This window comes from Engystomops pustulosus, chromosome 3 (assembly GCF_040894005.1).
Source record: "Engystomops pustulosus chromosome 3, aEngPut4.maternal, whole genome shotgun sequence".
NCBI lineage: Eukaryota > Metazoa > Chordata > Amphibia > Anura > Leptodactylidae > Engystomops > Engystomops pustulosus.
Genome location: NC_092413.1, coordinates 73,255,825 through 73,283,747, shown reverse-complemented (window position 1 = coordinate 73,283,747; position 27,923 = coordinate 73,255,825). Strand labels below are relative to the sequence as shown.

At 40.7% G+C, this 27,923-nt stretch overlaps 1 protein-coding gene across 1 annotated transcript in view; it reads left to right on the top strand.

Moving 5' to 3' along the window:
• The first annotated feature begins 1,018 nt into the window (after positions 1 to 1,018).
• NOX3 (NADPH oxidase 3) overlaps positions 1,019 to 27,923 on the top strand; it is a 31,233-nt gene continuing 4,328 nt past the window's right edge. Inside the window, exons 1-11 of the mRNA XM_072144096.1 lie at positions 1,019 to 1,098; positions 1,521 to 1,650; positions 5,550 to 5,660; positions 5,745 to 5,829; positions 16,441 to 16,586; positions 19,379 to 19,560; positions 22,429 to 22,558; positions 23,811 to 23,903; positions 23,983 to 24,236; positions 26,722 to 26,884; positions 27,327 to 27,473. Of these exons, the coding sequence (XP_072000197.1) occupies positions 1,019 to 1,098; positions 1,521 to 1,650; positions 5,550 to 5,660; positions 5,745 to 5,829; positions 16,441 to 16,586; positions 19,379 to 19,560; positions 22,429 to 22,558; positions 23,811 to 23,903; positions 23,983 to 24,236; positions 26,722 to 26,884; positions 27,327 to 27,473 (1,521 nt within the window). The remainder of the gene's footprint in view (positions 1,099 to 1,520; positions 1,651 to 5,549; positions 5,661 to 5,744; positions 5,830 to 16,440; positions 16,587 to 19,378; positions 19,561 to 22,428; positions 22,559 to 23,810; positions 23,904 to 23,982; positions 24,237 to 26,721; positions 26,885 to 27,326; positions 27,474 to 27,923) is intronic.

Here is a 27,923-nt window from a genome sequence, read left to right as displayed (position 1 = left end):
AGATTATTTTGCCAAAAAGGCCCATAGAAGTACTTGAGTAAGCCAAGAGCTCATTACTTTTCTCTGCTCTCCAGCAAAGCTGGAGTAGTTGTTAGGATACGGGGATTTCCTAGAGCAGAGCATAAGCCATCCTCCTTCTGACCTGGAAGGCCCCTCCTTGTAAGTGTATTTTAATAGTAACAATAATACTTCTACTCCTTAGCTGTATATATGAACACAGCTCAGTACTAGTAATGAAAAAGCGAGGTTGATGGATATAAATTGAAGACTCTCCTTTCATATAATGAACAGCGTAACATGAAAGTGTAAAGAGTCTGAGGGCTTTCACCAAATATGCTAAGGGATTTAGGATACTAAACCCCCTAAAGGTCCGTATGGACTGGTGGTTTAGTGTTCCAAATAGCTATTTATGATTTTCGTGACTGCATAAAAAAAAATTATGTTTTTAATTACCCTGGTCCAGGGCATTCAGCATCCATGCCATACTTCTAGTGAAGCTAGAGTAGTACACCTGACTTCACTGCACAAGTGCTGTAGGTACACAGTATGTACTATGAAGCCAGATTAGTACAGCCTGGCTTTACTGCACAAACGCTGTTGATATGCAGTATGCACAATTAAGCTGAAGTAGTAGGCAATAGCTTCACTGGCTTCCATGCACCACCGCTGTAGCCGTGTACTATGAAACCAGAGTAGTACAGCCTGGCGTCCATGCACAAGCGCTGTGGGCGTGTACTATGAAACCAGAGTAGTACAGCCTGGCTTCCATGAAAAGGGCTGTGGGCGTGTACTATGAAACCAGAATAGTACAGCCTGGCTTCCATGCACAATCGCTGTAGGCGTGTACTATGAAACCGGTGTAGTACAGCCTGGCTTCCATGCACAAGCGCTGTAGGCGTGTACTATGAAACCAGAGTAGTACAGCCTGGCTTCCATGCACAATCGCTGTAGGCGTGTACTATGAAACCAGAGTAGTACAGCCTGGCTTCCATGCACATGTTGGTACGCAATGTGAACTATGATGCAGGGTTGTTATTCCAGCTTCATTGAAGCATTAAGAGAAGAGGCAGCAAGAGCTGTGTCTGATCTGATGTACATGTAAGTAAGTATCAATTCCCCATAAGGGACGTTGGGCAGTTTAGTGTCCCATGCCACTCTATTCAATGTCTATTAGAAAGCTGGAGATTATTAGAAAGCTAAAAGCTGTACTTTCACGGACATTACATGATTGAGCAGGAGCATGCTGGATTTGCTGTTCCATCATTCTCAGGGAATGGTCCTTTTATTCTTCTCATCAGTGGGGTCACCGCAGATAGACCCCCACTGCTCAGTTTGCAATATTTAATGGAAATAATGCAACAAAAACATAGAAAAACAATATCACTGGAGAAATAACTAGACAATTTTAGGCATGGTTGGACTGCAGTAAACGGAAGTGTTTAAGGACCCCATGTAAACCTGGAGTTGGCCCAGAATCATTGGCTGTATCTGGTATTGTATTATTGCTTCCCAAATAAAAGAGAAATAATAAGAAAAATCCCTAATCTGTTGCAGGTCACATGGCTGGGACTGAATGCTTATTTGTTCATTGACACCTTTCTCTGGTATAATAAAGCAGAATCATATTACTATACACGGGTGATACTAGGGGTAAGTATTAAGGTATGTTTAAATTCTTACTATGACAATGCCTGCATTAATGGCAACACTATAACAGAAGCTCTGTTAAACCTGACCCATACATGAGATGGATGACCATTTATTTTTACCCCTTCCGGCCAAGGCCCTTTTTAGTTTTTTGCGTTTTCATTTTTCACTCCCCACCTTCAAAAATCTATAACTTTTTTATTTTTCCATGTACAGAGCTGTGTGATGGCTTGTTTTTTGCGTAACAAATTGCACTTCATAGTGATGGTATTTATTATTTCATGCAGCATACTGGGAAGTGGGAAAAATTCCAAATGCTGTAAAATTGGTGAAAAAACGCATTTGCGCCATTTTCTTGTGTGCCCCTAAGGACATATCGGGACACATTTATCATATGCTGGCGCTTGTGCGCCAGCGTATGATAGCCCCTCTGCTGCTACCGCCTCTTGATTTATAGGGACAGCCGCCAGCAGCAGCGAGTGCGCAGGCATGGGGAAAGTAACGTCCTGCGTCGGCCCACTCCCGGCTGGCCACTCCCTCCGCTCGGCCGGCCACGCCCGCCCCCTTCACGCCCCACTGGCGTGAAGGTGGCGGATCGGGGCAAATAATCGCAAAAGCTAGCAATAAGCTAGCATTTGCGATTATTTCAGGGCCTCTGCGCCGCTGGCGTTGCACAGAGGTCCTGATAAATATGCCCCATCTACTTTATTATTTGGATCGGTACGATCACGGGGATACCAAATATTTATGTTTTTTTTTATGTTTTCATACATTTACAAGAATTAAACCTCCTGTACAAAAAAAATAATTTTTATTTTGTCATCTTCTGTCGCTAATAACTTTTTCATACTTTGGTGTACGGAGTGGCAAAAAAGGGTAATTTTCAACTTTGGGTTAAACGCAGTGAAAAAACATGTGCAAATCGCACATTGTAATCAATGGGTTAAACTGAAACATAGTGAACAATCGCCACCCCCCAATGATGTCATGGGGAGCGAAGATCTTCGCCAAGATGGCGGCCTATGCACTGCCATCTTTTTGAAGCCAGGAGATGGATGGGTTAACACCTGAGATCGGTGCTAGCACCAGTTGCAGCAAATACTTACCAGCTATGAAGAGGGCTCAGCCTGTAACCATGTTTGGGTGCGTGAACCCGAACCCACCAAATTCAGCATGATCCTGAACTTTGCGGTTTCAGTTCACTCATCACCACCCACAAAACAATATTGGGATACATGCTTGACGCAAAAACAGAGAAACCTCTGCCTCCCCTCCCCACAGTGTATGCCTTGCTCCTTCTTCATCATTGTCTATACTCATTTATATGGGTATGATGCTCTTGGACATGGTTGCAGGCCTCATTTGGTGATCTTTTTACTGCATTTATTCATATTATGGTTTTCTTTGCATTGACTTTATTATCATTATTAGAGATGGGTGACTCAATTCTAACGATTCTAAATTTGTTTAAAATTTCAAGAAAAATTCGATCCATCACAAATCGAAGTTTACAGTAATTTGTGGGATCGAGTTACGATTTAATTTTTGAAATTTCATTTTTTTAAAAAAATGTATTTATTTTTTTTTTCCTTTTTTAGTAAAATGGGCACAAGCACTATGTGTTACATGGGGTAGAGAACTCTGGGAAGAAGAAAGGAACATGGCGTTACTGTTCCTCACTGTATGGGGATAGTGTTCCTCACTGTATGGCTGTATTCTTCACTGTATAGGGGTGGTGTCCATCACTATATGGGGGTAGTGTCCATCACTGTATGGGGGTAGCGTTCCTCACTGTATGGAGGTAGTGTTCCTCGCTGTATGGGGGTAGTGTTCCTCACTGTATGGAGGTAGTGTTCCTCACTGTATGGAGGTAGTGTTCCTCACTGTATGGAGGTAGTGTTCCTCACTGTATGGAGGTAGTGTTCCTCGCTGTATGGGGGTAGTGTTCCTCACTGTATGGGGGTAGTGTTCCTCGCTGTATGGAGGTAGTGTTCCTCGCTGTATGGGGGTAGTGTTCCCCACTGTATGACGGTAGTGTTCCTCATTGTTTGACCGTAGTGTTCCTCATTGTTTGGCCGTAGTGTTCCTCACTGTATGGCGGTAGTGTTCCTCACTGTATGGAGGTAGTGTTCCTCACTGTATGGAAATAGTGTCCCTCACTGTATGGCGGTAGTGTCCCTCACTGTATGGAGGTAGTGTTCCTCACTGTATGGCGGTAGTGTCCCTCACTGTATGGAGTTAGTGTTCCTCACTGTATGGCGGTAGTGTTCCTCACTGTATGGCGGTAGTGTCCCTCACTGTATGGAGGTAGTGTTCCTCACTGTATGGCGGTAGTGTCCCTCACTGTATGGAGGTAGTGTTCCTCACTGTATGGCGGTAGTGTTCCTCACTGTATGGCTGTATTCTTCACTGTATGGAGGTAGTGTCCCTCACTGTATGGCGGTAGTGTCTCTCACTGTATGGAGGTAGTGTTCCTCATTGTTTGGCCGTAGTGTTCCTCATTGTTTGGCCGTAGTGTTCCTTACTGTATGGTGTTAGTGTTCCTCACTGTATGGCGGTAGTGTTCCTCACTGTATGGCGTTAGTGTACCTCACTGTATGGCTGTATTCTTCACTGTTTGGAGGTAGTGTCCCTCACTGTGTGACGGTAGTGTCCCTCACTGTATGACATTTTTAATGCTATCATTTTTAGGACTGTGCAACCTTTTGACCACTGTTTATTGAATGTTCTAGATTTTTCAAAATGACAAAAAAATGGCATTTTCGACTTTGGCATTATTTTTTGTTACGGGATTAAGTGCAGTGAAAAACCGTTATTATATTTTGAAAGAACAGGCATTTTCAGACATGACAATAGCTAATGTTTTTAGTTTTACTGTTTATTTATTATTATATCAGTTCTAGGGAAAGGGGGGTGATTTGAATCTTTAGGATTTTTATTATAATTTTTTTTAAAACTTTTTTTTATTTTTACTATTTTTCAGACTCCCTAGGGTACTTTAACCCTAGGTTGTCTGATCGATCCTACCATATACTGCTATACTACAGTATGGCAGTATGTGGGGATTTCCCTCATTCATTACAATGTGCTGGTCTTTGGAAAACCCGAGGCTGTCATGATGACGGATCGACGCTCCCTGATGACGCCTTGTGGAGCAACGATCCTTGGCAAGATGGGCTTGGGCGGCGCCAGCTTTGCCGGCAGCTACATGCGGGTTAACACTCGCGATTGTTGCTACCACCGACTTCGGATATTACTGGTAAGTCTCTGCTGCAATATGCAGCAAAGACTTACCAGCTATGGAGGGGCTCAGCCCGTGAGCCCTCTCCATGCACCCGCAACCGGCAGGTGACGTACCGTTACGTCACATGGTGTGATTTGATTCGGCTCGATTCAAATTTTCTGTGAAAATTCGGCGAAAATTCAGATAGAATCGAATTTTTAGAAATTCGCCCATCTCTAATCATTATGCCTTTTGGATCACTTGTTACCTTTGTTTAAGCTTTGTGGCAGTAGTGGTTTAGGGTCCATGCATGCCTCTGGGCCCTAGATAGCATTATACACCCTTCTAGGTGTATTTTTAGGTGGTTTATTATTGTCTCTTATGTTGTATTTAGTCATATGTCTTCAATAAACTCATTTTTGTATTTTTGTCCACTATACGCATCCTCTGTGTTTTTCTTGTGGTGTTGTACATTGTATTTCGGATGCGGGGACTTTGTCCTATGTGGTAGTGCCGGTCTATTTGTTAGCTTTGTATAGATACATTTGGTGGCATCTCGTATAGAAAGTATGAATTGGCATGGTATATGTCTTGTTTAGTGCATCTATTGCACATATCTATTTCTTTCAGTAATAGCATTGTACTCTACACATTTATTTTGTTGGTCTATTCTCTACAGTCTACTTTAGCATGGGCAAGAGCTTCTGCAATGTGTCTGAACTTCAATTGCATGCTGATTATACTACCAGTCTGTCGTAACTTTGTGTCCTTGCTCAGAGGAACCAGTATGGTAAGTAGAAAAATACTTACAGAAAATAATTCGTTTTAGCACTCTACATACTACATGATTTAATGATTGCTTACTTTTCTATAGTGTTGCAGGGGAGCATTGAGAAGGCTGCTTGACAAAAACATCATGTTTCATAGGCTTGTTGGCTATATGATCACACTTCATGCAGGTAAAGTTGCATATTTTTTAATCTAAAAATTATTTTACTTTACAAAAAAGGCTGTTCTTGTGTGACTTCTTTTCAATTAGTCTTTAAAATGCTAAGGAAATTTTTCGATAATATGGCATTAGAACAAGAAAGTACACCCTCTATTGTTTTTTTGCAATTTTTCTCAGCATGTTATGGTCTGATCTTGCTGTGAATTTGCAGTGATGCCTACTTCTGTAAGGATTGTGAACAGTCTTCATTGTTTTCCACTTGTCTAATATTTTACTATATAATGATGGACATTATTTGTTGGATTAGACGCCTGGCAGTAACTGCCACAGGTTAACTGTTGGCATTGGTGGCAACATTTTAAGCGCACTTGAGGAATTGTGTCATATTATTTGATTCAATTACTGAAACCCCACCAAGCAGCAGTAAGTTGCTATAACATCCAGAAGCTTCTTAGAGGCTCCCACGATTGTCATTCAACATTCACTATCACGTAATAAAAAATCAATACTTTGTCAACAAACTGCAAAAACAAAACCAATAGAATAATAAAGACATTAGATATCCCATTATAATGCCCCATAATTATCTCAATTGGCGAACACTGTAATAGAAAAATACATGTGAATGTCTGAATCAAGGATTTTTTTACTATTTTGCTACCATATACATACACAAAAAATAATAGAAAACCCAAAGCATGTTGTAAGAGTGTGAACCTAGAGGGCGCTGGAGAGTGACCCACAACCAGGGTTGAAAAGGACCTTGACCACTCCTATCACTGGCCAACTCCAGAGGGAGAGCTCACAGCAAGCCAGTGCTGTGTGTCCTGCAGTCAGCAGGAGGACTTTGTGCCAGTTGGAGACAGACAGGTAGTCTGTCTGTCCCAAGAGGACTGGAATCCAGTAAGGACATCGTTTGTTTGAGCTCAATGAGAGCCAGACCGCTGAGGAGGAAGCTCAGCAGTGCTCCTTGAACCTAAAAGGTAGCCAGGGTTCAAGAAGTGAGGTAGTGCCTTGAGTAGAGGCTAAGCTGTTTGTTATTTTTTTTGTTATTGTAATAGTTTTAAAGCTGAATAAAGCCATTTATGTTTGATTGCTACAAGCTCCTGCATTATTGTTTTGGCACTCAGCACCACAAAAGTAGCCTGTATGGTCCAGAAGCTTCTACCTTTGATGCTAAGTTACCCCCAAACTCCACAATGTTCAGCAGAGGACCAAGGTAGACACTGCAGTTTGCATTTCTAATTAATTTTTAGGCATCCATATTCTGGTTTCTGTTAATCCGGTTGTAGTCCCATAGAGTCATCATACTTTAAAAATTCTTCACACTTGCATTTTTTCTTTTCCAACATACCATTTCAAGAACTCATGATTTACTTTCCCACTGCTGGACAGGGTATAGTGAATGGCAGACTTTGTGTTTGCCATAAGATCCCCTAGACTTGCTATCATTGAAGCATGATAGAGGAAAACCTTCTGTGTTTGCAAATCTATGGGGAACAAGTATCATAGTTTTTCGGCTGCCACTTTTTCAACTTTCCTGCAGTTGGCCTACTTAATTATTGTAATGTATCATTAGTTTTTTCCCTTTGTGATACATGTGTTGAGTTGCCTGTTTGGTCTTCTGGTGCACTCCATCTGAGCAGTGCAGAGGGAGCCAGATTCACGAAGCACATTCACCATAATTCAAAAATCTGGCACACTCTGCTCACTCCACGTTTTTGATAGATGTGGGCCTCTGTGTTTTGTTCCACTGCTGTAATATATTATAACCAGGGGCGCACCTGCCATGAGGCGAGTAGAGATTCTCGCCTCAGGCGGTGCGCCTCCTGCTAGACAAGGGGCGGCGTCGGGCTCCCGCCCGCCGGCATGTGCTCCGCCCGGCACGTCCCCTGCACCCCCGTCGGCCAGCACATGGACAGACTCGACCATAACCCGCCAATCACATCCACCAGCCTGCTGGCACTTCCCTACGCGGCCAGCCCATTACATGAACACTCCCGCTGGCCCACTAGAGGACAAGGCCGACGATGGAAGAAGAAAAAAGGTAAGGTTACTTCTATGTATGTATGTGTATTATATGTGTGTGTGTGTATGAATGTATGTATAGATGTGTGTGTGTGTGTATATATAAATTAGTATATTCTGTATGTGGTATATGTATGTGTGTGTGTATATTTGGTGTATATACTGTTTATAAATGCGTATTTGCTGTATGTATACTCAGTATGTGTGTGTGTACATTCAGCATGCCACCATGTAAAATATAACATATGGCGGCACGCTGTATGTATTTTATGGTATATGGCGGCACGCTGTATATATTATATACTATATGGCGGCACGCTGTATTTTATGGTATATGGCAGTACGCTGTATGTATTATATACTATATTGCGGCACGCTGTATGTATTGTATGGTATATGGTGGCACGCTGTATGTATTTTATGGTATATGGCGGCATGCTGTATATATTATATACTATATGGCGGCACGCTGTATTTTATGGTATATGGCGGCACGCTGTATGTATTATATACTATATGGCGGCACGCTGTATGTATTGTATGGTATATGCCGGCACGTTGTATGTATTATATGGTATATGCCGGCACGCTGTATGTATTATATGGTATATGACGGCATGCTGTATGTATTGTATGGTATATGGCGGCACGCTGTATGTATTGTATGGTATATGGCGGCACGCTGTATGTATTATATGCTATATGGGGGCACGCTGTATGTATTATATGGTATATGGAGGCACGCTGTATGTATTGTATGGTATATGCCGGCACACTGTAGATATTATATGGTATATGGCGGCACGCTGTATGTATTATATACTATATGGTGGCACGCTGTATGTATTTTATGGTATGTGGCGGCACACTGTATGCATTATATGGTATATGGCGGCACACTGTAGGTATTATATGGTATATGGCGGCACGCTGTATGTATTTTATGGTATATGTCGGCACGCTGTATGTATTATATGGTATATGGCGGCACGCTGTATTGATTTATATTATATGCCGGATTGTTGTATGTATTTTGTTCTTTATGGTAGCACACTGTGTTTATTATATAGTACATGGGAAGCTCTATGTATTTTGCATTGCTTTATTTTCACATTAAACCAATATGACTGGGTCTGGTCCTGACACTCCTTTATATATTACATATATGGAGTGGGGGGGCGTCTTTTTATAGCTTGCCTCAGGCAGCAGAAAGGCTAGGTTCACCCCTGATTATAACTAATACCCAATATCCCCTGTGATACGCATGATGCTTTTTTCCTTCTCACTCCAAGGCCTTGTTTTACTATTTTAAGGTAATGTGCTTCTCTTATATTGTAGGCTGGGAGCGCCCGAGCACTGGCATTTGTTAGGGGGGCCCATGCAGCATTTATTTCTACGCTAGGCCCTACCTACCATAGAAATAGACACAGTCGGCGAATTTTCATGTATGAAGATTTGCCGTCTGCAGTGAATACTGGGCATGGGGACAGCTATGCCCTCTTCAACCCACTCTCCACCAGCCCCCCTGGCCAGCCACGCCCCCCCTCAATGCCTTCACAGCGTAGGTGGTGAAAAGGGGGAAATAATTAAAAGTGCTAGCATTTGTGATTATTTCAGGGCTTCAAGCCCTTCAAGTATTATGCCTGTGTGCCATCATTATTTATAGTGTGTGGGTTTATGCTTTCAGATATTGATGTTCCATTTTCTTATCTTATCCTCCCTGGAATATTTGTGAGCAACGTATTTGCCTTTGTATTATTAACTTTATTCAGGCAAAGGAGTGGATTTGATGTATTGTACCCAAGGTTTGGGTTTTTAATAATTTTTAATCGCATAATACTTAATAAAGAATATTTTTATTTTACATTTTTGTTTATTGATTTATTTTTGATGTGGGGTTGCTCACTAGGCCCCTTAGTGATATATTAGCCCCTAATTGTTTTTGTATTTAATACCCAATATCCAGTAGTTTAGGTTATCCACTAGTTATACATAAACTATGAGCTATAAATTCAACTTATTCCATATTGAAGCTTATCTCTTAATGCTAACATAAAGGATTGAATGGAAATGAACAAGTCTGAAAATACGTCTTTCACTAAGGAGCTCTAGAGGAGCCTTATTTTACCCTGTTAAAAGTAACCACTGCTGCTTTTCAACCATTGTTTCATATAATCGGCTTCTTCTGAGCTTAAAATATACAAAGCCTACTTTATTAGCATCCGCCATTATGTTGCTGCGTCAATAACAGGTTTTTCTAATAGAGGTGAGCAACCTTGAAAGAAGTGCATTTAGATCTATGTTTACATGCCAACCTTTAATTTCTCATCGGTTCTCACACTACTTCAGATGCAAGCTTTAATTGCTGAAATTGGAAAGGATGTAATTAGAGGCTGCCGGAGCCGGAGCGTGTTCAAAGAGGAATACACAACAATGTTATCTGTAATCAAGAGCACAATTGAAAATCCACTCAAGGGATCTGTGCTTCTGCTGGCTTCTCGTCTTCACACATGCCTCTGTATAATGAATACAGCTTTGCTGTCAGCATCCCATTATTAAAGCATCCTTGCAGACATACGTCAACATTTTTCATTTTCACACTTGCCTAGGTTAATTAATATAAGTTCCCCTCAGATACATCTTTCACATAACGTGATGCTTGTGGCCCTAAATCTTATATATGAAAGTCATTAAGAGAGAATGTTCTGTCAGTCAGGCTCCACATCACTGTTCTTATACTTGCTTCATCTCCGGGAGAAGATACCATCAACATTATGAGGCACATAATTAAAGAATGACTCATTTTAAGTGCAAATTGTTTTATATAAAATCTGTTATATGTATGTCATGGAAACATTTTACCTCTATGGTGTATTTTTATTAATGAGTAAATAGGTTTATTTTTTGTTCAATAAAAAACGGGGCATACACGTCGAAAAATAAAGTACATTGCCAATAGCGGTTGCAGTGAAAAAGCGGTTTCTATGTCCAAGAGTCCACAAGGATTTTTGCTAAATTATACAATGGCAGCAATATAAGCTTGCAAGGCAGCTGGGCAGTAACATGCATATTCAGTTTAAGGTTTTATTGACCCAAGATAATGCTTTCCAGCACATTTCACTTTTATCCTATTAATTACACAAGGAACATACATCTTGTAGAATGTGCGATTGACACTGTATTAAGGTTTCATACACACTAGAAGAAAATGGTTTCCCAAAATGTGTGGTCCGTAAATTAATTTTATCAGTAGATCTACCTGATTTCTGTCCTGTGTGGTGAAGAAGAATAGATATTTTTATGAACCCCACTTATCTACTCTGCACTGTATTAGATTGATTACACGGGTCTACTGTTGCTCTACTTGGCTCCATAGGACAACTGCTGTACTTGACTATCTTTGAAGGTAGCAAAGAATTAGAGTAGCAGCAGACAAGCATAAAGTCCCTGTTCTCATCATCAATGAGAGACCCAGTAATGGAACTCCACTCATCAGACACATATCCTCTAATATATGAATGGAAAATATATTGTTGGTGTTATAGGGGCTTTTAAGCACAAACATATTTAGGATCTATTGTTAGGATGACAATAAGATATCAATGTGGCTGTGAGACTTAACACCCCTGCTGATGACTGTTCACAGTGCTTTTTTTGTGACTGGGGTCAGTGTAATAGGCCTACATGCAATAGGCTTGCTTGTAAAACAGCTGATTGTTGGGGTGCCATGACATGGGCACTGTCATAAACTGACCTTAGAAAACCCCATTCAACACTGTCTGCAAATTGGTAGATTTCTTCAGATGCCCACCAACTGCTTCTTTTCAGCTATCCTTGGAAGTACCGTTAAGGGGAATGGAAAGATATTTTTATGTGGGAGCCTTTGCACTGAATGTGACAGTGAGGCGGTGGTAGATGGTTCTCAAGATCAACTTTCCCCTTTAAAGGACATCTGCCATGAGATTACCTGATGGTAGATGACTATTACAAACCTCCCTGTCTATCCACAGCTTCATTTTATTATATCTTTGAATGGCCGCATTTCTGTAAAAATAAGTTTATAATATATGCAAATTAGCCTGTGCTGCAGAGGACTATTAGGCTCCACTATGATAAGATGCCAGCCTCATCGGCTCTCTTTTCAAATCTTACCGGCTCCCAGAATGTGGCTAGCACAGCCCCTGGGCCAGCATAAATTATATTATGTGAGAGCCTGATGGTGCTCTGCAGAGCACCACAGGCTAACTTGTATATCTTTTAAACTTATTTTTTTAAAGAAATGCAGCCATGCAACAATATAAGAAATGAAGCTTGGGACACAGTGGGATAGGACGGGGAGGTACATAAAAGATATCTACCACCAGGTAATCTGATGGTAGATGTCCTTTAAGGTAACATAAGTTAGTTATCAAGTTATGTAAAGCGGATGTGCTCCCATGCAAAAGCCATGCCTAGTGACAGCAGACATACCGATAAGAAGTAGTTCTGTTGACTTCAAAGTGCAGAATTCTTAATAGTGTGTATCTCATATGGTCATAAAAATATTTACATATATTTGCTTCTTTAGTTAATTTAAGTACAGTTATTTATCATTAGGCAGGCTCCCTGAAATAGTTTTGTGTCTGCCTATAGAGCTCTGCTGCTCTTCAGATTTTTTAAAATGGCTTTCACCCTTTAAAAATTATCCAAAGATTATCGCAAGAAGAGTAATATAAACATGAATCCAGCTTCACACGGCATAGCCACTAGTTCTATGTGGTGGGAAAAGGCCCTTGAGATTTTATGACTCCAAAAAATGTTTCAAAAACATTTGCAATCCCCCCCCCCCCCACTTTCTAAAAGCAAAAGAACAGAAATCAAAGGGAGCTAATAGTGATATTATGAGTTACAGTCTTTTGCAGCATTACTGCCTGAAGTGGTGAGGAGTCTATAGTGGTCAGGTATATACACCTCTATCCCCTACGCCATGCATATAGGTTTCTTCTGATTGTTGAGCCTCCTGTTTTCAGACACTTGCCACTACTCTGTTAATGGTGAAATGAAATTTGTGGAACAACTACTTTAGGGCAATTTTTTTCCAGAGTTTATACTGGGTGTTCTTCTGGGGCCATTTATGTATTTTCTAACTCATATTACACAGAGAGAGCATTAACCCCTTAAGGTCGCAGGGTTTTTCGGCTCATTTCTCGCTCTCCAACTTCAAAAATCCATAACTTTTTCATTTTTCCGTGTACAGACCTGTGTGAGGGCTTATTTTGTGCGTAACAAATTTTACTTTCCCGTGATGTTATTTATTTTAACATGCCGTGTACTGCGAAGCTGAAAAAAAATTCCAAATGTGGAAAAATTGAAAAAAAACCGTGACGTTCTTGTGGGCTCAGTTTTTACGACTTTCACTCTTCGCTCCAAATAACATGCCTACTTTATTCTTTGGTTCGGTGCGATCGCGGTGATACCAAACTTATACAGGTTTTATTGTGTTTTAATACATTTTAAAAAATTAAACGAATGTGTACAAAAAAGAAAAAAAAAAATTTCCCATCTTCTGACGCTAATAACTTTTTCATACTTTGGCGCACGGAGATGTGTGAGGGGTCATTTTTTGCGAAATGAGGTGACGTTTTCATTGCTACCATTTTGAGATCTGTGCGACATTTTGATCATTTTTTATTTCATTTTTTATGTTATGTAAAAAGGTGTAAAAGTCGCATTTCGGACATTTGAGCGCCATTTCCCGCCTCGGAGGTCACCGCCGCCCGTAACCGTTTTTATATTTTGATATATCGGGCATTTTGGGACGCGGCGATACCTAATATGTTTGTGATTTTTACTGTTTATTATGTTTTACATCCGTTCTAGGGAAAGGGGGGTGATATGAACTTTTAATATTTTATTAATTTTTTTTATTTTTTAAACTTTTTTTTTTCTTTTTTTTTTCACTATTTTTTAGACCATCTAGGGTACATTAACCCTAGATGGTCAGATCGCTCCTACCATATACTGCACTGCAATACTACAGTATTGCAATATATGGCATTTTTGCAGGTCATACACTAGCTCATTGTAACGAAGCTGCATAAGCCATGTAGCCTCATGTCAAAAGAAGACCCGAGGCTACCATGGTAATCGATCGCCGCCCCCCGATGACGTTCGGGGGCGCGGCGATCGGAAAAAAGATGGCGCCGCCGTCTTTTAAACGCCGCCGGCGTTGAGAGGGTTAATAGCCGCGATCGGTGCAAGCACCGACCGCGGTTATTAGCGGTGGGGGTTTTGTGCAAAATGCAAAAACCCCCACCTCTGTATGAAGAGGACTCAGCCCGTGAGCCCTCTTCATACATCCCTTATACCTCTGCGCCGTAGAGCTACGGCGCAGAGTGTTAAGGGGTTAAAGGGGTATTCCCACAAAGAAAAGGTTCTTAAATATACTCAGGTGCTCAATATATACAGATGCTCACATGAGCATTTCCTGCCGGCAAACAGCATCATGAGACTAAATCTGCAAACTACAGACAGATAAGATCCATATAGCAGGGAAAATATGCATGTAGCTGACAGTATTTGTTAAAGGTCAGATGTAGCAGAGCAAAGAGATGTTATTGTCTATAATACACATCTCATGGATCTCATCATCTCTCTTCTGTATCATCTCTCTTTTTCTATGTGTCAGATACTAGTGAATGTTTAGAAGCTAAATGAAAGTGTAGCTAAACCTGGACCCTGATCTAACAGCACTACAGGGATCATAATGGGGGTCATTTACTAAGGGGCCGAATCGCTATTTTTCACCGGGTTTCCCGAATATTACCGATTTGCGTTGTTTTTCCCTGAATTACCCCGGGTTTTGAATTACCCCAGATTGTGGCGCATCGGCGCCGGCATGCATGTGATGGAAATCGGGGGGCGTGGTGGTCGGAAAACCCGACGGATACTTAAAAACCGCAGTATTTTTTTTTTTTTTAAAGTGTCGCTTGACAAACACTTACCTGCACCCAGGATAGGAAGGTGAACTCCGGCGGACCTCAGAGCAGCAGCAACACCTGGTGGACATCGGGCGAACGACCTTTGTGAATCGCCGGAAGACCCGAGTGATAGGAGCTAAAATAGCAATAAAACTGAGTAAACTTGTAAATTGAGGGGTTAAAAAATTACCTTTATTGTATAAACATGACTAGAGGATTAAAATTTGAGAACTTTCTTTCATGGAAAAAACCCTTTAAGTTTTCTTGTGATGCAGATAAATGGAACATTTTCAGATTCCAACACAAAGGACAATGTGAGATTTGGCATCAGGTGATGGTGCTCAATTTATAGGGATCCAGGAGTAAGAAAGGCTACCACTTTAAAATACTAAATTGTTTTATCAAAAGCACACCATGCCAAGTGTAGTGGTTTGATTTAATAATGATATGTGTGAAACATTTCATTTACTATATACACATGAGTTTAAATCGACTCAAATATAAACCAAGGTATCAAATTTTAACACAAAATATTGGGAAAACCCATTGCCTAGGGTGGGTAATGCAATGGTCACAGCCTTCACCCAGTATATTGCTATCCAGTCCCTGGCCCCCAGTATATAGCCAACCGCCACTGTCCCCAGTATATAATCAGCCAGCCAATGCCCCCCCAGTATATAGCCAGCCAATGCCCCCCCAGTATATAGCCAGCCAGCACATGCCTCCCAGTATATAGCCTGCCCATTCCCCCAGTATATAGCCAGCCAGTCTATGCCCCCTGTATATAGCCAACTAGCCCATGGCCATCCCCTGCTCTCTGAATATATAGCCAGATACTCCATGCCCCCAGTATATAGTCAGCCAGCCCCTGCTCCCAGTAAATAGTAAAATCACCCAAAGAACACAAAATTTGCATGAACTATTTAGGGAAGAAGCTGGTATTCTAGCTATAATTGAATGGGCAGCCCAGTCAGCAGATCTCAACCTCATTGAGCTGTTGCGGGAGCAGCTTGACTGTATGGTACACAAAAAGTGCTCATCAAGCCAATCCCACTTGTGGAAGGGGCTTCTGGAAGAATGGGGGGATTACCTCAGCAAAATAACAGCTAGAATACCAAACTTCTGCAATGCTGTAATTGCAGCAAAGGGAGAATTCTTTGATGAAAGCGAAGTTTGAAAAAGAAAATTATTATTTGAAATGAAAAAAAAAAAGCCTTGCCAATGTCTGGATTATATTTTCTAATCATTTTGCAACTCTTAGTTTTCATGGAAAACACAAAATTCTCTGGCTGATCCCAAACCTTTGAGCTGTAGTGTATGTTTGGTTTAAAAAGCTGATTTGAAAGTAGTAGATTACCTTTAATTTTGACCCCAAATGATGACGAATATGGAATGTGCATTTGCATTCCAACAAATCCAATCACTCCTTTGTGAACAGAATCCAGGGATGGGACAACACCTTAAGTCATGAAAGGTAAACATTTTGCCAACATAAATATTATTCAGTCTTGAGGGTACCGCATATGCAGCTTTTTTCTTTCTATTTATGCTGACTTTCTTGAGACTATATTTCTGCATTTACCTTCACTCTCTTTTCAATAACAGCTCTAACTGTCTGAATTTTCATATTGCAGCCATCCACATTATCGCACATTTCTTTAATATAGAGCGTTACCGCATCAGTCAGTCGGTAGAGGCTGGGGAATTGTGTAACATACTAGCAAACATAGGCAACCAGTCAAATGAAAACTTCTTAAATCCAATTAGAAGCTACAATAAGGTAAGTTCTCCCTAACACACTTCTAACAATTGCTAGTTTTTAAAATTGCACATTACAAATTCAGTATTATTCAGTTTACACCGAAGGATAGTATTAAAGAAATACCATAGGATTAAAATATACAATGTGTGATGCCTAGTGCGGGCCTAGGGGGATGATGCATGACAAAAGAATTCAAAGAGCACCAAAGAAAATCCCTGTGTCCCACACTGTCCCCTCAGGCCTTGAATTAGGAATCACTCAGTGTAACAGTTTTGCCTGGGGTGTTCCTAGAAAAGGGCCAAATTAAAATTATATATTTTCTAAATGTAAGGTAAAGTCATTCTTTTAACGTTAACTTCAGTATTCTACTCTGTAGGTGTTAATCTTTTATGCTACATTTTCTGTGTATATGTATATTGGAAATCCAAATTATTATCAACAATGTATGACCACTTGATTTTTCATAAATTATGTAATGTACATTGACCGACATTTGAAGGATTTTTAGTAAGGGGTACACCATGCCACTAGAACATTACTAGTCTCTCACATTGCTCTGGTGGGATTTTGGTCCACTCTTCTTCAAGTCTCTTTCAAATTTTCACATTTCTGTGACTGTTGTGGGTTTATTGGGTCCCCAAGGATTTTCCAGAGGTTTTCTATTGGTTTCAGACATTGTTTCAATGTATCTGTTTCAAGGAACTGCTTTACCCATTTTGTTGTGTGACATTGTCCTGCATGAATACGCACTTGCACTTACTCTGCCATGTAGCTGTATGACTGTCAGTCTCTGTAAGGAGAACTCTTACTTCCTGACCCTAGTCACAAGCCTCTTACTCAGTCAAACCAGTTCCCTACGCTGTACTGAAGAGACCCAACCAGGTTGAAACAGCGCTGTCTGTGGTTGGGAGTCTGTTCCTTCTGGAATAGATATACTGGTTTGGTTTTAATCCCGCATTATGTCATAAGGCCTCTTGTAGGTAATTCTTGATGTCAAGGGAGCTTCCTTACTAGCTAGCTAAAAAAGGCGTGGTTTTTCTTATCCCATTCTGGAAAACTTTGCATATTTTTCAGAATCCCCTAATGGAGCATCCATGGCTATAAGACTTCACATGACTACACGGCGGCCTTAAGTGGCAGTCCCTAAGGAGAAACTCTTACTTCCCGACCCTAGTCACATGCCTCTCACTCAGCCAAAACAGTTAACTACGCTGTACTGAAGAGATCCAACCAGGTCAACACAGTGCTGTATATAGTTGGGAGTCTGTCCGTTCTGGAATAGATATAATGGTTTGGTTTTAATCCGGCATCATGTCATAAGGCTTCCTGAAGGTTACACTTGATGTCAAGGGAGCTGCCTTACAATGTAGCTATATAAGAGGCATGTTTTGCTTATGCTATCCCATGTGAAAACTTTGCACATCCTGAAAACAGACCACATGTACTAAGAGCCTTTAAAACCATTAAATAATGTTGTACAAAGTGCACTTTAGTGAAGCAAACTGCACTAAGGCAGTTAGGCCAATGTCTGCCATCAGAAATAAATAAAATTTTCTTCTATCACTTATATGAACTGTGGAACACTCTTCTGTCCATATAACATGCTCCTCAGCAAAGGTGTAGTAGCCTTTTCATTTTTTCTGCTATTGAGAGGTTTGGTAACTGAAAGTGTGCTTAAGCCCAAATGCTCTTAAATGTTGTTACACTGAATGACAAGACATATCCTTACCCTGTTCAATGCTGAACTAATGAGCTATTCCATCTGGACTGTTGCAAGCATTACCCATGGAGATTTTCAGCATTTTCCTGTCTTCTTTTGAATTTGTCTTTTGAGGGCGACCAGCCTTCTTTGGTGACTTATATAAGTTTGTGATGTTGTAAAGATGCCATCTTCTAGAAATAAGACTTGGAACAACCAACTTTTCTTGCTATGGCTGATGGTGTCATCCCTTTGGCCTTTATCTGGACAACCTGGTGACGAAGGTTCAGTCAGTTTGGAACAGCACACCATTTTTGCTAAGTCAGTGAAAACTGGAAAGTTAGCCACCAGTTTGTCAGAGGGTTTGTCAGAAAATTAAGAAAATTGGCAGCAGTTCAAAATAAACACAAATAACTTGCAGGTATCTCAAAGTGTCTAATTTTGATCAATGTTCGTATTCATTTTTATTAAGTGCTCTAGAATATATACAATGTATGAAATAATGCTAAAATAGTGCTATTTAACTTATGTAAGGATATATTCACATAGTACTACACAATGACCTTGACATTTAGGAAATTGTTCTCTAATTAAAAAGGGCCACATCTCTTACTGTGCAACTTTAAGGGGCCATACTTGTTTCCACCTCCGTCGGAGTATGAATTCCATGGTATAGTACTTAATAGAACCACTGAAATGGCAAATACCTTACAAAATGAAATATCAGGAGTGCTGACAATCACCATAGTTCAAGACAAAAAAACCTCCTCTCAGCATGTAGAAGCACAAGTACAACCCGAATGCCCACCCAGAAATGATAACTAATGTAGATCCATAGGCTAGGTGACAAATAATCAAACCTCCATACCAGATAATATTTAATATAACAGATCCCAAACCAGATCCCTTTTTTCCTGTAGAGGGATAGAAAAAATGCAATAAACAAAAAAATAAAAAGGTGACAACACAATGTCACATTACTTAATATACTGTACATCTGTTACTAAAGAGTACAATTGTTTGTCTCATAATGAAAGTCTTGAGTCCATTATAGGTCAACATACATGTACTGATAATGGATGTTTCCATTTCTTTTTTTGTTGTTTTGTAGAATATTGTAAAGGAAATGTTTGTCTCTATACCTGGCATCACTGGCTTTGCCATTACGTTGGCTCTTGTCTTAATTGTAACATCCTCTACAGAACTTTTAAGAAGGTCATTTTATGAAGTCTTCTGGTATACCCATAACCTTTTTATTATTTTCTTCTTTGGACTTGTTATACATGGTGCGGGGTAAGTCAAACACTGTTATAATACCAATTTTTGGTTAATCTTGATGTGCAACATAATAAAATTAACTGTGCTAAAAACTGTTATTGTTATATTTACCCCACACCTGATTGTAAAGTGACCTTACCAGAAGAAGGGTACTTTATTGCAACCTCTTCAGTATTTTAACCCTTAAGCCACAGTGACCTCAGCACCTAAGGGGTGTCCCATCTCTCCTCCCTGAGATCGGACACCTCCATGCTGAGTATGGGGGGCGGATTGTCTCCATGGTAGCTCCGGAGTCCGATGAAGGACCCCAGGGCTGCCTTATATGACTGCATGCTGGGTCAGACCCAGCAGTGCAGCGTTCAGCTTATGCATTTGCATAGGTTTGACTGTTCAAATACACTGCCATACATCAATATGGCAGTGTATTAATTTGAACAAGTGATCAGATGATCGCTTGTTCAGATGCCAGAGGGGGACAAAAAAGAGTGGAAATTAAAAAAAAAAAAAAAATTAATACATTTTTTTAATACAACATAAAAGTCTCACATAGTGTAAAACTCCCAAACACAATAAAAAAGTGAATAACAGCACATATAGGGTATCGCCACATGCTTAACAACCGATACAATAAAATCATTACTGAACTTGTATGGTGAACGCCTTAAAAAAATAAATTAAAAAACTCAGCAAAAATTATGATTTTTGCACATTCAACCAAACAAAAAACACAATTGATCAAAAAGTCACATATACTTCTGCAAAATACCAATATAAAGTACAACTCGCCCCATAAAAAATAAGCCCTAAAACAGCTCAACAAAATAATAAAAATAGTATGCCGCTTACTAGACGGCAATGCAAAAATCAAGGGATTTTTCTCTCCAAATTAGTTTTTATTTTGTAGAAAAAGTCAAATATAAAAAAGCTATGTAAATGGCATGTCGCCGTAACCATACTGACCACAATGAGATTATTATAAAAATATTTTCCTCTAATCTGCACACAAATGTGTGTACTGTCGTTCTGTTTTTTTTTTGCGGTGCGTGTGTCATCAGCATCTGGGGAATGCTCACAGAACAATGGGGCACATTTAGTAAGGGTCATGCGGCAGTTTTATGTCAGACCTTGCACGTTCTTTAGGTGCAAACTGCTTGCACAGGTATTTAAGAAGTGTCTGCACCACGTTCGTGTCGCATGCAACTCTTTTGTGGTGCAGCTGCATCAGGTATCATGCAACACAAAATTATGTTGCAAGCCCTATGTTAAAGGTACACCAAAAAAAGGGGTGCACTCTATTGAAGCAGTGCAGGAGGTGCCAAATTCATGAAGGACGTGCACCAGAAAAACTGAATCTGGCGCACTGTACACAGGCAACTGCATTTAGTGCAGTTCTAAAGCCGAATTAAATGTTCACTTTCACAGCTCTGCTGCTACTATTACTACAAACAAAGGCACAGCTCTACTGGGCTTCTACATAACACTGTATGCAGCATTGCATGATCTAAACTGCTAATGGATTCTCTAAAACTAACAAATAAATCAACTACAACTTCCAGCTGTGAGAATCATCCTTAAAGGGAGTGAGTCACTAGATTTTCAATAATAATAAACCTAATGACAGGTTGTCCGTACTGTTTTTGGTGAAAAAAGGCATTCTTCTTATCCTCATAGAATTAACTTTGTTAGCCTACCTGACATCCTGCTAGAAGGAGCGGAGAGTCCCAAGGGGTATGTGCTATTTATAGGAGTCACTGTGCCCCATTTACTAAGAGTCCTGTAGCAGCACTTTAGTCGGACGATTTCCGTTTTGCAAAGAGGATTATTTCGCACGCGATCGGATTTGGCGCATCGCCAGCTTTCAAGCAACACAAATGGGGGGGGGGGGCATCGGACGATCCAACTGATTCAGACTAAGCGGGGGATTCAACTTTGAAATTGTGTCGCAAGCCAAGTACTTACATGCAGCGGGAAGAAGATAGTGAACTCCAGTGGACCTGAACGGGGAGCGTCACATTCAGAATATCGGGCGCACGATCTACGTGAATCGTGGCAGAGTTTATCCTCATTGGGCATTCCAGATCGGGGATTGCGCAGGCATCGGTTAAGTAAATGTATATCCCGGGTGTCAGGCGCACCAGTGTGCCTCTGTGTGGTCCGGTCTCTCACTTGCCTCTCCCGACTGCACCGGCGATTCCTTTCATGTCTGCGCTGCAGCGCGCACACTCCCGCGTCCCAGGGCGCGTGGCGCAGTAAAAATTTAAAGGGTCAGTGCACCGCTAATTGACGCTGGCCAGCTGCTTGCCGTTATAAATTCCAGCTACTTCCTATGTCCCCTGCCGTATCTTTGTGCTTCCATGCCTGAGAGAAATCTGTATTCCAAGCCTGCTGCGATTATCCTGATTTCCCGTTGTGACCTCGATTCCTTTTCTGACTCTGATCCTGTGCTGCCTATCCTGACTTCTTGCTATGTTCCGGACTTCGATCCCATGGTGTCTGTCTCAACCTCCTACCTGTCCCTGACCACGAGTTTGCATGACAATTCTGTACTACGCCTTGGTTGCCACCGTGGACAAAGTTCACCGATCCTGGCAGTCACACTGTGACTCAGATGAATAACACATTCCCCTTGTGACTCGCTGCTCCTCCTGGCAGGGTATCAGGTGCACTTACAAAGTTTGTTTTCTGGGGAATAGGAAGCATGTTTTTTTTTAGCAAATATGGGCAATATGGTGGCAATAGTAAGCCCAATGCTATAGAACATGTAATTAGGTATATTAGTGAAAAATTTGTGACCAGTTTACTTAAAGATGATTAAGAAGATTTAATGTAATAAACCTTTTACAATGAGAGTGCAATTATTGCTGTTTGTCTTTTTCTTCCCAGACAGGTAGTTCGTGGACAGACCTCTCAAAGTATGTTATTACATAATCCTTCATATTGTAAAGACCATTATTATGAATGGGGTGAAGCTGCACAATGCCCTGTACCACAATTTTCTGGCAGCAAACCAGCAGTAAGAAAATCTTCAAATTAAAATTTATACAGAAATGTGTCATAATAAATCAAACACAATTGTTTACTTGCAGGTTTAACGTAGTAGGGACAATTTGTTGATAAAAGAAGCCTATATCTAGTAGTCATCCATATTTTAGCCACCAGAAAAAGATGGGCCAGGGCCAGATTAAAGTAAGGGTCCCAATGGCAAGAGCCCCGACTATAGAGCAGGATGAGGGGTCTCCACCATCTTTCCTTCTCCAAATCCTACCGCAGGATCAGCAGCATTGGTATGGTCACATTACCCCGTGGTAATGTCTCTGTATAGGCTGCATAAGCTCCTCTGTAATATTGCATAACCAGAGAGCTGGCACTAATGTTTAATACAGGCTGCAGACACAAGCTGAAGAGGCAGCATGCTTCTGATGTGATGTAACCGATGAGCCCCTGTATACAGACAGAAACTGTAGGTACATAAAATGAGACTGCTGGGACTAGGGGAAAATCTGTGTATTTGGGTAAGTAATTGGCTTTGTGATATAAAATATGACCTTGTAGTGGGTTTACGCAGTCAAGTTTCAATATTTGCAGATGATACTAAGCTGTGTAAAGTAATAAATACTGAGGTCGATAGTTTAGCATTACAGAGGGATTTGTGGAAGCTTGAGGAGTGGGCAGAGAAATGGTTGATGAGGTTTAATGTAGATAAATGTAAAATTATGCACTTGGGCCATGGAAACAAAAAGTATATTATGTTTTAAACAGTCAATTACTTGGAAAAAAAGGGAGCTGAAAAGGACTTGGGGGTATTGGTGGATGGTAACCTTAATATTGCAGAAACACTATTATTTCTGGAGGGGCAATATTTACTTAATTATAACAAAAATAAATTGGGATACCCCCACCAATTTATTGCCTATGGGCCTTCTCCACACTAGCCCTGAGAATACCTTTACCGAGTAGCTACTATAAACCTTTGAAGCATTTTTGTTATTTCAGAAATGAGTAGTACAAGAGATAAAAGTAAACTTTGTAGTATACTTAATTGGAAAAAAAACAATTCCCTTTGCCTTGTTTCTGTTCTGTCGCATGTAGTATCAGGGTATCTGAAAAGCTTCTGAGCTCTGTCCACTTCAAATGAATATGGTATCCTGATACTGAACCATCCTGGAATTCAGGCATCATTTTAGAATGACCCATTCTTAATATAAGCAGACTGCATGATGCTGTTATTATTTTCAGACAGATGTTGTAATGTTTTTCTTTCTTAGACATGGAAATGGGTTGTCTTTCCATTGGTATTATATACATTTGAAAGGATAATTCGATTTTGGAGATCTCAGCAAGAAGTTGTCATAACAAAGGTAACAATTGATTCTTTTTTCTTTTACCTGATTTCTAAATATCCTTTACTTTCAATAAATATAACTTATTATGTTTTAGGTTGTCACTCACTCTTCTGGGGTTTTAGAAATTCAAATGAAGAAAATTGCTTTTGTCATGGAACCAGGCCAATATATTTTTCTGCAATGTCCTTCTGTTTCAAGGCTAGAATGGCACCCATTCACATTAACTTCAGCACCAGAAGAACCATTTTTTAGCGTGCATGTCAGGGCTGTTGGAGATTGGACACAAGGCCTCCTTGCAGCATGTGGAGTAAACCAGAATCTGTCTTTGGAGCCATGGCAGCTGCCAAGGTATGACAAATATTTTATTTTATATACCTACAATGTTCTATTAAGATTTTATTTAGATTCTTCAAGAATGATGCCACAAATTGATTTAAAAGACCAGGAATATAGCAGAACAGCTTCAGTGAAGAAAGAGGTAGAATGTCTTCTGTGGCTTACCATACAATAGTAAAAACCTGGCATTGCTCCCGGCATAGATGTGCTTCCCTTCTTTGAGCTCTTGCTGATTTTAAAATTTTCTGCATATATCTGCTTGCTAGCTACTCCTTGTGGTGATTGTAGCTTGCTAGCTACTGCTTGTGGTGATTGTAGCTTGCTAGCTACTGCTTATGGTAATTGTAACTTGCTAGCTACTCCTTGTGGTGATCGTAGCTTGCTAGCTACTCCTTGTGGTGATCGTAGCTTGCTAGCTACTCCTTGTGGTGATCGTAGCTTGCTAGCTAGTGCTTGTGGTGATTGTAGCTTGCTAGCTACTGCTTGTGGTGATTGTAGCTTGCTAGCTACTGCTTGTGGTGATTGTAGCTTGCTAGCTACTGCTTGTGGTGATTGTAGCTTGCTAGCTACTCCTTGTGGTGATTGTAACTTGCTAGCTACTCCTTGTGGCGATTGTAACCTGCTAGCTACTCCTTGTGGTGATTGTAGCTTGCTAGCTACCCCTTGTGGTGATTGTAGCTTGCTAGCTACTGCTTGTGGTGATTGTAGCTTGCTAGCTACTCCTTGTGGTGATTGTAACTTGCTAGCTACTCCTTGTGGTGATTGTAGCTTGCTAGCTACTCCTTGTGGTGATTGTAGCTTGCTAGCTTCACCTTGTGGCGATTGTAACTTGCTAGCTACTCCTTGTGGTGATCGTAACTTGCTAGCTACTACTTGTGGTGATTGTAGCTTGCTAGCTACTGCTTGTGGTGATTGTAGCTTGCTAGCTACTGCTTGTGGTGATTGTAGCTTGCTAGCTTCTCCTTGTGGTGATTGTAGCTTGCTAGCTACTACTTGTGGTGATCGTAGCTTGCTAGCTACTGCTTGTGGCGATTGTAGCTTGCTAGCTACTGCTTGTGGCGATTGTAGCTTGCTAGCTACTGCTTGTGGTGATTGTAACTTGCTAGCTACTACTTGTGGTGATTGTAGCTTGCTAGCTACTGCTTGTGGTGATTGTAGCTTGCTAGCTACTGCTTGTGGTGATTGTAGCTTGCTAGCTACTGCTTGTGGTGATTGTAGCTTGCTAGCTACTCCTTGTGATCATTGTCACTTGCTAGCTACTGCTTTTGCTGATCGTAACTTGTTAGCTACTCCTTGTGGTGATTGTAACTTGGTAGCTACTCCTTGTGGTGATTGTAGCTTGCTAGCTTATCCTTGAGGTGATTGGAGGTGATAGCTTTTTATACTTCAGCCTATGACAGAAACAGAGCATTTAATGCAATATAGCATATTTGAAAATGTCCCCCTTTTAGATGTCTTTATACATGTTCCACCGATGCCTCTATCCATGGGATTAGAGCCGCGATTCTTCTAAAACACACATATATTGATGTCACTTGTTCCAGTCATGGAGGCGGGATGTACAGTATACAGTCATGTTACCCTGACCTCCTCCCTGAGGCTGACAATGCTAACTTGGAGAGGGAGAGGTAAGGAGAAAGGTTGATTTCTCTTCATATACTCAGTGTCTCTCTCGCCCCTCCTACTTGAGGGTGTTGTTAATGAGGTAATGGTAGCAAAACCTAGTCACACATATTCACAGTCTCTCTCAACTACTTGTCACCCCATCCACAGGAATTTTCTTCAGCCTCACAGAGGTGAGCAGAGGAAAGTAAAGGGAGATGTATATGTCTATGGTTGAATATTGGCAGACGGCCCCTAAGTTCTATACCAGCGGCATTGGTGGTAGCAGTGAGACCTGTAAATCAGGGCTGTGCAGCCAAACATAAATATTCAGGACTTGCTGTGATTGGACTCTCCTCAGGTGAAGCAATATGTCTACAATATACTGCAATGCAATTGCATTGTATATTGTGTAAGTGATCAGACCCCCTAGGGCACTTGAACCCATTGTGAACTCATATGGGGTGGCTAACATATGGTAGGGTAACATAATTGATAGGCATGCATTTTTTAACATTTACCATGCGTTTGGCTGCTTTGAATCTGTTTATCTATTGCTTTCTTAGAAGCATTTATTACTATTTTTAATAAGTGGAAATGAAGCAAAAAAAAGGAACCTGCTATCAGGAAAGTCACATGATGACAGGTTCCAATGGCATCTGGCATATTGATTTTAAAAATGCCTTTGTTATGCATCTGAATAATTGCAGGGCTTTTTAATCATCTCTAACATTCCCTGGCTCCCTGCCAGCAGAGTGTGGTGGGTCCCCAATGGTGCAGTTCAGCTGACTTAAGTGGGGCAAGGTAGCAGGGTGATGCTGCTGAGGGAGGGTGATGAGGGAGGCGTAGGCATTGAGAAGAAGATAACTTGTGCCATTCATAATATTTATTCTAGATTGGCTGTTGATGGACCTTATGGATCAGCTGCAACTAATGTGTTCCACTATCATGTTAGTGTGTGCATTGCAGCAGGGATTGGAGTGACACCGTTTGCATCTGTTTTAAAGTCTGTATGGTATAAATACTGCTCTCCAAGTAATACTATGGGACTCAAAAAGGTAAGAGTGCCAAGACACAGATTAAAGAGCTATGTGATTGAAATGCTTTATATTATGATGTGTGCTGGCAGTTAAGTAAATCATCATTTTATTGGTGAATATTTTGGTTCCTTTTGGTTAATGGTTTACTTTCTCTCTTTCATATAATCTCACAATTGGTTTGAGGATCTCATCCTGGCTGTGTTGCCATCCCAAAGAAATGCCTACTCACAACATTAATTATCCATAACCAAACCAATCACCAATAATGTGCAAAGTTTGACAGAAAACTGACGCGTGGCCCTTAGTAAATGTGCTCCAGTGTGTTAAATGTTACACAGTGTAGTTCACAAAATATGACATGAGCAGCGCTGTAAATAAGTTGCTACTTCTCTTACACATTAATAAATAGCTGAATGAATACAGAAAGGAATATCCATTATAATCCAATTATCTGTTTTAGATATATTTCTATTGGCTTTGTCGGGACACACATTCATTTGAATGGTTTGCTGATCTCCTCATCTCCTTGGAAGAACAAATGTCAGTGCGAGGCAAAACAGACTTTCTTAGTTATCATCTTTTTCTCACTGGCTGGGATGAAAACCAGGTAAAATTCTAATTTATATACGGTATAATTTATTTTTATCACTAGTATTATCAGTGGTAATTCTTTTTTACACTTACATACCCTACATAGTAGTTCCTGTCTCACCTGGTGGACATATGTCCAATATGTACAATCATGGTACTCTGCAATTTCCATCAGCTCCATAGAGATTAATGGAGCAGAACGGTCATGCACGGCTGTCTGCTCCATTAGTCTGATGGAGCGACTAGGGGTCCGATGGAGGTACGTGGGACCACATCAGACCCCTCCTTTCGTGATCTGTGGGGGTCCCAGCACTGAAACCCTTACTGATCAGTAAGTTAGGCCCTATCCTGTGGAAGGGGTCTAACTTATGTTCGTGGGAAAACCCCTTTAGCCCCTTAATGACCTCCGTATCGGCTTTTTACAGCGGTCATTAAGCGGTCATTCTTCTGATGCTTTCTACGGCGG